This window comes from Scylla paramamosain, chromosome 46 (assembly GCF_035594125.1).
Source record: "Scylla paramamosain isolate STU-SP2022 chromosome 46, ASM3559412v1, whole genome shotgun sequence".
Lineage (NCBI taxonomy): Eukaryota > Metazoa > Arthropoda > Malacostraca > Decapoda > Portunidae > Scylla > Scylla paramamosain.
Window position 1 is genome coordinate 4,073,358 of NC_087196.1, and position 12,285 is coordinate 4,085,642.

The 12,285-nt window shown below is 46.4% G+C and overlaps 1 protein-coding gene and 1 long non-coding RNA gene across 18 annotated transcripts in view; both read left to right on the forward strand.

Moving 5' to 3' along the window:
* LOC135094662 (transcription factor collier-like) overlaps positions 1-2,175 on the forward strand; it is a 194,008-nt gene extending 191,833 nt beyond the window's left edge. For all 17 annotated transcript variants that reach the window (XR_010263903.1, XR_010263904.1, XM_063994954.1 and 14 more), the window contains one exon: positions 441-2,175. Coding sequence is in view for 1 of the 17 variants with exons in the window: in XM_063994958.1 (XP_063851028.1) it covers positions 441-553 (113 nt within the window). In the remaining 16 variants the exon portion in view is untranslated. The remainder of the gene's footprint in view (positions 1-440) is intronic.
* A 783-nt stretch (positions 2,176-2,958) lies between these two features.
* On the forward strand, positions 2,959-11,839 carry LOC135094663 (uncharacterized). The gene is made up of 2 exons (XR_010263905.1): positions 2,959-3,333; positions 11,714-11,839. It is a non-coding gene; the product is annotated as an uncharacterized LOC135094663 (long non-coding RNA).
* The last annotated feature ends 446 nt before the right edge of the window (positions 11,840-12,285 follow it).

Consider the following 12,285-nt stretch of genomic DNA (forward strand, 5'->3'; position numbering starts at 1 on the left):
CTCTCTCTCTCTCTCTCTCTCTCTCTCTCTCTCTCTCTCTCTCCTCTTGTCTGCCTCGCTTCCCTCCTTGCATGTTCTCTTGCTTGCATCTCTTCTGCCCCTCAGTGCATGTCTCGCCTCCTCCCAGTTTCTAGATAAGGTGCCATGACGCCTCACACTCCTGCTACTCCTAGCCTAGCCAAGCCTCGAGATTCTTGGCGTACTCACCTAGCGTAGCCTCGTGTGTGTGTGTGTGTGTGTGTGTGTGTGTGTGTGTGTGTGTGTGTGTGTGTGTGTGCGTGTGCGCGCGTGCGTGCGTGCGTGCATGCGTGCGCTTTTAGTCTCTCTCTCTCTCTCTCTCTCTCTCTCTCTCTCTCTCTCTCTCTCTCTCTCTCTCTCTCTCTCTCTCTCTCTCTCTCTCTCTCTCTCTCTCCACTCAACACCCCTTCTCTTCCCCACAGGAATGGGCGGGTTCATGTCCTCCGCGTTCACCTCCATGGGCCACTTCGCCCTGCCGCCCTGCACCTCCCAGTCCTATGGCGGCGCCCTGATGCACCACGCCGCCGCCAAGTGATAGTGGGCACCCGTGGGCGTCTCGGCGTATGCTGTCAATGCCGCCTATGCTTTGCGCCCACCCTCCCACCCACCGCCCCCGCCCTGCCCACCCCACCCATCCCCCGCTGTGGTGCTGTGAAGTGATCTGAGACGCTGTGGTGACTGTGACGGCCGCCGGGACACCCAGTCATCTCAATTCCTGCCTCCAGTAACCCGCCCACCCCGCCCATCCCCCGCCCACCGCTGTGTGAAGTGTGGCTGAGGCAAAGACTATAGCGAGGACAGACAGACAGACATACACACACACTTAACACCTCCTAGCGGCGCGGTGTCTGAAGATCTAGCGTGTGTCGAGCGTGTCTGTCCGCAGCGTGTGTTGTGTGAGCGAAGAGTGACGAGAGGAGATTCAGAAACACTTAGTAACACTTTGTTGGCGCCGCGGAGTGCATGTGTCGTTGTTATCCTGGCCCCGTGTCAATAAAGGCGAGATGTAAATAGCTGTACATTGGTTCCGCGTCACTGTCACGGAGAAAGGACTTGTCAGGGAAGAGATAAGAGAGGTTGGAGAGAGAGAGAGAGAGAGAGGAGAGAGAGAGTGGAAAAGTTATTTACTAAAACAGTGATGCGCTTTTGTTATAAGGTTATTCCGTGGTTACCTATATAGGAGAAACAAATGATAATTACCTTGTTTGTAGGTGTTGATGATGATGATGATGATGATGATGATGATGACTTGACTATTGTTCTCCAAAGTTATGAAATCTCAGAATCAGGTTTGTGACGGAAGGAAAGTTTAAGAATATTGAAAACACCCAACAATTCCTTACCAGTTTTTAAAGAGAGTCGTTTTTAGCCTGACACATACCAGCGTTTCTCTTCTCACCAAAAGACAATAATATTTCCTCTAAGCTTTATTTTATTTTTATTTTTTTATCTCTATTTCATGACATTGTACATATCACGTGTGGCTCCCAGGGTGTCTTGTCTCTCCCCACGGGTGGCTGCCACAGGGGAGCAGCTGATCGGAGCCACTCAATGCCTCCACCCATCCATCCGCTCGTCCATCCCCTCGTCTATCCATTCCTTCTGGTGGTGACTAAGTTTTGGTGGTGTTGCTTCTTGGAAAACTATTTTTTATCATTTTTTTTAATATTTTATGTGAGTGAAACTACTACTACTACTACTACTACTACTACTACTACTACTACTAACATCACTACTACTACAATGATCTTTTAATGATAGGTTATCAAATAGCAGTTTAGTTTATTTATAGAGTATTGAAATGGTGGTGTTGGATGGATGGATGGATGGATGGATGGGTGGTTTCCGACTTGGATGGTTCGGTTTTGTGATGCCTGGGATAATGCACGAACACACACACACACACACACACACGAACACACACACACACACACACACACACACACACACACACACACACACACACACACACCTAACTATCATATCATATACTTAGATATCTACATTCATACTTACATACATGCATACATACATACATACATACATACATACATACGTGTTTAGCATAAGAATCATTAAGTGTATTTCCTCATCGTGTACAGAATAAACATTTTCAACTTAATTTCTTAGATGTATAATAAATTTTATAAAAATCAAGATATTGCTTCTTTTTTTTTTTTTTTACATCCGACAAAATAATGATAATAAAAAGTACTTGGGTGTGTGTGTGTGTGTGTGTGTGTGTGTGTGTGTGACTAGTGGTATCTTTAGTCAGTCAATAAGTCTGTCATTCATTGTGTGTGTGTGTGTGTGTGTGTTTGTGTGTTAATGACTGTACATCTATTCTACCAAAGTTCCTGCTATATTTTGTTTATTTCTAGCCTTAACAACTAGTGGTGGCCTTGTTTGTACAGATACACGTAGTTTGTGGTCACTGCTACACACACACACACACACACGCACACACACCTTACGGTCTAACAACACAAGGTCATGTATCTACAATTCAGTATTGCTTGTTGTGTAGATAATATAATAATTTTAAAATGTGTATAAGTATAATTTTACGTAATATAATGTACAGATCTCATTGTTATATCCAATATGACAAGAATAGACATCACCTTGGAATACATATAGATAGATAGATAGATAGATAGTGTTATAGTACCTGTGTTAAAACTAGCTTGCTTGTTATCTTGTTTCGTATGTATAACAATCTCAATATAATAATTTCAGTGTTATAATGTGTGGTATGGATATCAATTTGAATACAGATAATATAACAGATTGACTTGAAATTAACTTTGCAGCGAAGCACGCGACATAAAGAAGGAAGGAAGGAGTTAAGCTTTCAAATGTTTCGTGGTACAGGTGTGTGGTGCAGATGTCAACTTGTGCCGAGTACAGATATCGACTTGAAATACAGGTAATGTGATAACAAACCGACTGTAACCTTAACTTTGCAGGATAATTAGAGAGAAAGAGTTAAAGATTCAAGTGTTTCGAGACTAAGTGAAAGGTTTGTTGCGTGTTTGTTACAGACATGAAATACAGACAACATGACCACAAAACTATCTTAACATTACAGCATAACAAATCAAACCTAACTTAACCTTAACTTTGCAGGAAAGGAGAGAAGGAATTAAATTCAAGTATTTTCGAGAACGAGTGAGCAGTTCGGTTTAGTGGACTACCCTACGCCTCTTGCCCCTCGCTCTCACTCTCTACCAAGACGCACGGGCGCACGGGCACCTCTCACTCTCTCTCTGCCAAGGCGCACGGACACACGGACCTCTGCCTCGCTAACTGCACGTGAGTACGACACTGCACGTTACATCAGGTGGAATGCATGTGGAAGTGCGGATGAATGAGAGATGGTGGTGGTGAAGGTGGTGGGTATTAACAATTTAGGTGAGAAGCCGGTATGTGTGGGCGTGTGGGTGGATATGTGGTTGGTGAGTGGATGCTTAGGATTGGTGTGTGGGTGTGTGGATGAGTGTATGGGTATTTGAGACAGCCACGTGGATGAGGTGTGGGTATGTGGATGGGTGAGTGGGTATGTGGGCTGGTGTGTGGATATGTGGATGTGCGTGTGGGTGTTTGAGATGGACGCGTGGATGTGTGGATGGGTGTGTATTTTGAGACAGCCATATGGGTGTGTGAGCGTGCGTGTCTGGGTGTGGGCGGCCTCCTATGGGTGTGGTACAGATGAGTGGGTGTGAGGTGGGTGATTTTATGGGCGTGTGGATGGATATGTGGATATGTGGATGGGTGTGGGTGTTGATAGTGTCGGGTTTCATGGGTGCGTGCGTGCGTGCGTGCGTGCGTGCGTGTAGTATAATAATTATTCCTATGTATTGAGTGCAGAACGTCATAATACAAGTTAATATTTGTGTGTGTATTTTCCAAACTCTATTTTTTATCAGTAATATTGCGTGTCATTGAAAGACTTGACTATCTGATTGCTTGTTAGTGATTCCAAAATTTTCTAAGTATTATGACGCGAAGCACTCAGAATATTTGTTTGTTCTCTCTATATACGACTGTTTTATATATTGGTGTTTAATTGCGTAATATTGCATTGTTTTATATATTGGTGTTTGATTACGTAATATTGCGTTATAAGTGTTGCATCGGTGTTAGATCGTTATAATTATTTAAATATGCATCTATATTTAATTGCCTCATAACTATTGCATAACCACAAATATTTCACTCGTATCGTATTTGTTTTTATTGCGTAACTATTGCAATGTTAGAGGAAACGATTCATCACCATTAGCCACTTAACTATGTCACATCTAACGCCTCCATAACGACTATATTACTTAATTACCACGAAAAAAATCATTGCTATATTGACTCTTCCTCATTCCCATTATTTTTCATCCACTTTCACTCATAAATCGAGCAAATCCTCCTTCGCTTGTTAGGCCTTCAGTCCGTCATCAGTCATTTAAGTCAGGGATGAGATGAGTGTAGAAGGAGGTACAAGGATGCAGGAATAAAGATACACACGAAACCCGTTATTCTGAAACTCTCTACTCTCTCCACTGTTTTCCAAGGCCACAGATGATTAGCCGGGTTCTCAAGACTGTTTCTCCTGTTAATAACGTAGAAATCTTGTTAGTCATTAAAACCGTAAAAATTTCCCTGAAAACCCGTGGCACTTCAACTGGAGCCTTTTGAAAGTAGGTAGGCGGGTTCTCAAGGGTGTTTCTCCAGCTAATAACGTAGAAATCATGATAATCAGTCTCTAGAACCGTAAAAAATACCCCTGAAAACCCGTGGCACTTCAACTGGAGCCTTTTGAAAGTAGTTGAGCGGATTCCCAAGAGTGTTTCTCCTGTTAATAACGTAGAAATCATGATAATCTGTAACTAGAATCATAAAAACACCCTTGAAAACCCACGTCTCCATCTACAGCCTTTTGGAAGTAGGTAGGCGGATTCCCAAGAGTGTTTAGCCTGTTAATAATGTAGAAATCATGATAATCTGTAACTAGAACCATAAAAACACCCTTGAAAACCCGTGGCACTTCAATTAGAGCCTTTTGAAAGTAATGGAGGTGCGGCGCGGAAGTGTCACAGAATATAGTCAGACAAACATTGTGATCGCAGGGATGAATAGGGTGACAGGGTGAGAGAGAGGCGCTGAGGGTGTGGTCAGCAGGGTGTCAGCGAGTGAGAGGGAGAGGTTGTTCTAGGGAGAGTCAACAATGCAATTTGCCGCGAAAATGACTCTATCGCTACAATTGATGTCGAATTTCCCTTGTGGACGCGTCAAAATTGATAGGAGACGAGGAGGAGGAGGAGGAGGAGGAGGGCGGCGGCGGCGGCGGCGGCGGCGGCGGCGGCGGCAGCGGCGGCGGCGGCGGCGGCGGCGTTGGTGGCGAGCAGGGAACAGTGACGGGGCGGAGGAGGAGGAGGAGGAGGAGGAGGAGGAGGAGGAGGAGGAGGAGGAGGAAGAGGAGGAAGGCAGGCAGGCAGGTGGTGAAGACAAGGAGTAACGGGGAGAGGAAGAGGAGGAGAAGGAGGAGGGGGGGTGGTAGGGAGAAGGAGAAGTGGCTGAGGGGGGGGGTGTCAGTTGTAGGCTCTCTCTCTCTCTCTCTCTCTCTCTCTCTCTCTCTCTCTCTCTCTCTCTCTCTCTCTCTCTCTCTCTCTCGGGTAAAGCCGTGAAAGATTCCTGCCTGCCTCTACGTTAGTGGTGTCGACAGTTGTGGTGGTGGTGACGATGGTGATGACATTGGTGGTGGTGAGCTAGCGTTAGGTACTGATGGTGATGCTGATGATGAGTCGATAATGGTGTTGTAATGATGGTGGTGAGTCGATAATGGTGGTGTGGTGGTGGTGATTATGGTGGTGGTGTGGTGATAATTATGTTGTAGTGGTGGTGATGGTGCCGAGACGTAATAAAGGGTGGTGGTGGTGATGTCTTAATATGGTGTTGAGGTGTGATGACAGCAGTGGTGGTGATGGTGTGCCAGATATCATAACGAGTGCCTAATAGTGCCAGGCGGTCACGTGACATGGTGTTCAGATGGAGAGATGGCGAGAGATGGTGAGCGAGAGATGGAGAAAGATGAGTGTAGGCATCTTGGGGGGAAGGAGAGAGAGAGAGAGAGAGAGAGAGAGAGAGAGAGAGAGAGAGAGAGAGAGAGAGAGAGAGAGAGGAGGGGGGGGGGGGGTGCCAAAGATTATCTAGAGAGGAGAGAAGAGAAGATAAGAGACGTACCAGAGACACAGATAATTAGTCACTAAGGAGAGAATGAGACGAAGAGACAGACAGACAGACACACAGACACACAGACAGAGAGGGAGACAGGTAGATAGATATAGGCTAGGTGGCGCTGGTGGTGGCGACACACACACACACACACACACACACACACACACACACACAAAGTAATTAGTCAGTAAAAGAACAAGGAAAGACAGACAGAGGCAGAGGACAGGTAAGCAATGCTGGGCGGTGCTGGGTGGCGCTGGTGGCGGCGGCGGCGGCGGCGGTGGTGGGTGGTGGTGGTGGCGACATGCGTCAACCGACTCTCGCGGGGCCGGGCTTTCCCCTCGGGACGTCCTTATCGGGGTAGTAACGTGCGCCCTGATTGGTCCGTCCCCTCCCGAGGACCACTCTTATTGATCTTCGGGGACCGCTGCCTGCCTCTCCCTCTCCTCTCCCTCTCCTCTCCCTCACGCAAATTGAAACTAAGCATGTCCCTTTCTTGTGTGCCCTCGAGGCCGCGTGTGGCACCCTAGGGCACCCCAGGGCACCGCCACGGCCAGGGCCACGACGACTCTTAATTAATAGAAGGTGGAGAATGGTAGTAGTAGTGGTGGTAGTGGTGGTGGTGGTCAGCTGGGAGAGAGGGAGAGGGAGTGCCAGGGGGTGCCAGGCTCAAGGGAGTGGGTGGCTCGTGTGGCGTGGCTCTCCAGAGACTTCTCAGCCCAGCGTTGCATTCCCTCCCACCTGTCCCTCACTGTTTGGCCTTCATTCCTTCCCTTCCCTGTCCACTCCTGCCTTCCTCGCCTCCCTCGCTCCTGCCTTCACTATAATAGTTTACACGCGTGGCTAACAGACAGGAGGTGTAATAGTAACGTTCCTTTCTTTCACCTTTTGGCCTTCATTCCGTCCCTTCCATGTCCATCCCGTCCTTTCTTCACTATCTTATATTTCCCTGTCCTCCAGTCCTCCTCCCTTCAATATACGCGTTAGACAGGTGTAACAGGCAGATCCCAACACCTGTCCTTCACTCTTTAGCCTCGATTTCATTCCTTCATTCCTTCCTTCCCTGTCTCTCTCCTTATTAACGCGTCCCGGCCTTTCTCTCAGCACACACAGGCAGGAATAACAAGGTGTAATGTGGTAAGTGATGTAACCTGTTTTATCTCGCTCTGTTCCTCGTCTTACTCTTGTCCTTCCTGTGATGCAACTATTAATATTGCAATCTGGTCTATCCCGCTCATTCACACCCTTGCAATCTCTCTCTCTCTCTCTCTCTCTCTCTCTCTCTCTCTCTCTCTCTCTCTCTCTCTCTCTCTCTCTCTCTCTCTCTCTCTCCTTGCCTTGCAGTTGTTTTTCCTGTGATGCAACTATTAATACTACGGTCTGATCTTTTCTAGGCATTCATACGTTGCATCCCCTCCTCTTGTCTGCCTTGCCTTGCCTTGCCTTGCCTTGCCTTCCCTTGCTTACCTAGTCTTACTCGTCCTACCTTTCATGTAACCATCCACCTCTTGCCTCCCCTCCTCCTCTGTTTTCTCTACCATGTCTTGCCTTGTCTATTTTCAAATTCTCGTGCTATTGTTATCCCTATGATAAAACAATCTGGTTTCCTTTTTTCTATGTATTCACACCTCCCCTCCCTCCCATCCCTCTCTCTTTTCTCGGCCTTGTTTCGACTCGTCTTTCTCTTTCCCAGAATCGCTGCTTCGCCACCGTAACGAGATCAAACAAGACACTGACACTATTATTATAGCTTGATCTTTCTCTCCAATCATATTTTGCCTCTCCTAACCTGTTTCTCGTCTCGCTCTCAACACTGGCCAGTCGCCCCTCCTCCTCCTCCTCCTCCTTCCCCGCCACCGCTTCCTCCTCCTCCTCTATCATAACAAACAGGCGAAAACAGCAAAATTAATATCAAATCTCTTTACCTGGCCACACACACCCTGCCTTTCTTTGACCTTGTTGTGTACACACGTCACTCAAGAAATCGTCTCTTTCCACTTCTCTAACGTGACAGAAACGCCTCAAATTAATATTACAACCTATAACCTTTGATCCCACCACCACCACCACCACCACCACCAATACCATCACCACCGCCTTACCTCTTTCACCTCGCTGTCGTTGCACGTTAGTCAAATATCTCTTCGCTCTCTTTCCACCACTCTGATACGACAGAAGTGCTTCAGATTAATACCACAACCTCTACAACCTTCTCTGATTCCACCTCCACCACCCCCAACCACTACCACCACCACCTTGCCTTTCTTTACCTTACTGTCTTACCTTGCGGTCTTGTCTTCTGTCGTTAGTTGAAAATCCCTCAAATTAACACCACAACTGCCACAACCTTCTCTAACACCCCCTCTACTTGCTCCCAACCACCACCACTACCCCGCCAGCCACCCCAGCCAGGCCAGTCAGCCCCGCCAGATCCCTTCCTTCCCTCGCGCCTTCCGGTGTGTTAAAGGGGACGTGTTATTTACCCAGGAATCAAGGCATCCCAAGAGACTGCAAATTCAACAGCTCTCGACCACCACAGACGCACGCCACTTGCCTCCCGTAACTCACTTTTGTCATGAGCGATGCATTTCCTTGGAATTTTATGTTACATTTGTTTTTTTTTTAATGTTAAGCGTGTTTATCAGGGTTATTTGGTGTTGTGTGGGTGTTGTGTGGGTGGGTAGGTCGGGGGTGTAATGGTTTTGCGGTGTATTTGGGTGTTTTTGGAAGGATTTGGGGGTGTTTGGTGTTGTGTGGGTCAGGTGATGTGGTGTTACGGAGATTTTCTGCATTTTTTCCTCCCATATCTCACTTTTGTAATGATCGATACATTTATTTTTTTAGATATTTATTTTTTTTTATTTTTATGTATTTATTTATTTTATTTATTTACTTTTTCTTTTTTTATGTAAGGCGTGTTTTGGGGTGCTTTGGTGGTGGTGTGTGGGTGTTGACAGTCTGTAATCTGGTGTTAGAGATGGAATGATTAGAGATGGACTGACAAGGTTTTCTGGTGGTAATCGCTGTCAGGTGAACAAGGGCTGTACTGCAAAGTCCACCCAAAGACTTCTGACCTGACCCAGAATCCCCGAGCCCTTCCGAAAGCGAGTTGGGCGTGCTAGCCACTGCGCCACCAACCTGTGTGTGTGTGTGTGTGTGTGTGTGTGTGTGTGTGTGTGTGTGTGTGGCTGGGTGGGTGGAGGATGAGGTGATGTGGTGATGAGGTGGAGGTGTTGGTGATGAATACATGTCTTGATTGATTGATAGGTTACGTAAGTGAGTGAGAGAGGGAGGAGGAGAGAGAGAGAGAGAGAGAGAGAGTGAGAGGGATTGTTTTTGTTTACCTGCTGGTGGCAGTATTGTTTAGCCAACACGTGGTCGACTGTCTACTACACACTTACTGCACAGCTGTTTTCTTAAAGTGGTTCACTCCATTACTCTCTCTCTCTCTCTCTCTCTCTCTCTCTCTCTCTCTCTCTCTCTCTCTCTCTCTCTCTCTCTCTGGAGTAGGTCAGATGAAACGAAATATTTTGTCACATCGATGGATATTTTAAAACTTGCGTATATAGGAAATAGTCCTCTCTCTCTCTCTCTCTCTCTCTCTCTCTCTCTCTCTCTCTCTCTCTCTCTCTCTCTCTCTCTCTCTGGCCTTTACTACTCCGCCATGAATAGACGGTTGTAGCTACGATGTGTGTGTGTGTGTGTGTGTGTGTGTGTGTGTGTGTGTTACGTGCGTGTGTTAATCTGCAAGTTTCAATCGTACTCGTGCAGGTGTGGTGCTGTTCTTGCCGTACTACACACACACGCACATACACACACACTTGTCATAAACCCCCCAATCAATGGTGTTGGCGGCGGTAGCGGTGGTGGTGGTGGTGTCCAAGACGGTGGTGGTGATGGTGGTGGCGGTAGTGGTGAGGGGGTGGTCGTAGTATCGGGGTCGGCGGCAGTAACGGAGTGTCGCGGCTAGACGGCCTGGGTCGGTGATTGGTCGGTGGTCGCTGAGAGAGACCCGGCCACCACCACCCAGCCTGGCCACGCAAGACGACTTTCACACTTCTAACATTATAATTCCCTGAGGAGGACGCTGACGGAGGGAATGGGACGCTGGGAGGCTTGGTCTCGGGGTGAGCGGTGGCGTGCAGGCGTCCCCGTGTCCTGTAGATCGTGTCTTTGGCCTGTCGACGTGTAGGATTCTTGGGAGTCATCCTGCACTTTGCTCTAATGTCTGGAGGCTCTCTATTGATCCGCTGGGAACGAGAGGAGTGCCAGGGGAGCGCTGGCCCCCTTGAGGCCGCGCCGTTCCCCTCCGCGGCCGTTTCCACCCGGCCCCCTCCCGCCCTGCTTGGTCCCCGGTGCCTCTGCTGTCTCCCCTCCTGCCCCGTGCCTCCCGCCCCCTTCCCGTGCCGCTCTCCCGCCCCTCCCTCGCTCCTGCCTTCCCTCAGTCGTGGCGGCCGTAAACACTGCTGGACGCCTCCGCTACTACAGCCAGCCACCCGCCCGCCGCCTCACACCTCACACCTCACCTCTTCATTCTCAAACACACGGGACCGTCACCAGATCTTTGAAACAGCAGAAATTATTAGCTTGATTAAAATAGGTGATATTTCTGTCGTTATTGGTGTTAAATCCTTGGTAAACTAGGACCAGTAGTAGCAAGAATACATGAAAGCACCACTAAAACCATCTTCTTTACACTGAAACACTCGGGGACGTCACTAGAACTCGCAAACCCGGCGGAAATGATTAGTCTGATTATCATAGGTAGTTTTCTATCATAGGTATTTTTTCTGCCATCAGTGCTAAGTCCTTGGTTAACTATAAACATGAAAACACCCATAATAGATCTCTCCAAAACCAATAAATATCATTAGTCTGATTATAATAGCTATCTTGTTCTCTGGGATGCTTGGTCCTTAGTAAACTGTAAGAATGAAAGCGCCTCTGAAAACACTCATTCATGGTAACGTAATAAGAGTGAGGGAGATGAAATGCTTGACAACGCCATCTCGAAATATTACTTGAAGATTTGATGGGTCCTCTTTCTTTTCCCTTCCCTTCCCTTCCCTTCCGCTCATCTTGTAATTTTCATTGGTCGAACCTCGTCACTAGTTCAATACTCTTACGTAACGTTCTCTTCTACTACTACTACCACTACTATTACTACTACTATCCCTTTCAGCCTCTTATTCCCATCTCCTCCCTTTGTCCTCTCTCTCTCTCTCTCTCTCTCTCTCTCTCTCTCTCTTCTCTCTGTGTGTGTGTGCCTCATTTTTGTCTTGTCCTTGTATCCACTTCCCTCTCGTTTCTTTTCCTGTTCCTTCGTCTTTATATTGTTCTTATATCCTCATCTTTCTCTCCTTTGCCTCATCGATCTACATGTTTATCTCCTCCTCCTTCATGCATCACCAAATACCAACTGTTCTCTGTATCCTCGCATCTAAAATTTCTCCTTGTTTTGCAGGAAGCCCACCTCAGCCTCAGCCAGCCCATCTCAGCCTCTGCCAGCCTCCCCTGGGAGGACCACAATACATTTAAGCAATTTGTTTCTTGCCTTCTTCAGTGATGCAAAATAAAATAAGTGTTTAGTGTTTGTTGTATATACTATTTATCATCTTGTCTTTACCATCTTGAAGTGTCAAGAAAAAACAAGGTAGTAGTAGCATTATTTATATTTAATACAATATCAATTGAATACATTCAATTTATATATATACATTTTTTTAATATATATATATATATATATATATATATATATATATATATATATATATATATATATATATATATATATATATATATATATATATATATATATATATATATATATATATATATATATATATATATATATATATATATTATTTTTTATATATACATTTTTTAGTATTGTAGAAAAAAAAAGGTAGTCAGCCGCTATCAAAATCTCCCCAGTAGAGAGGGAGGAAGAGGAGGAGAGACCCAAAAGACTTAAGTCTATTTTTTTGGGTCCTTCCTCCTCCTCCTCCCTCTCTACTGTTAAAGTCTATTTTTTGG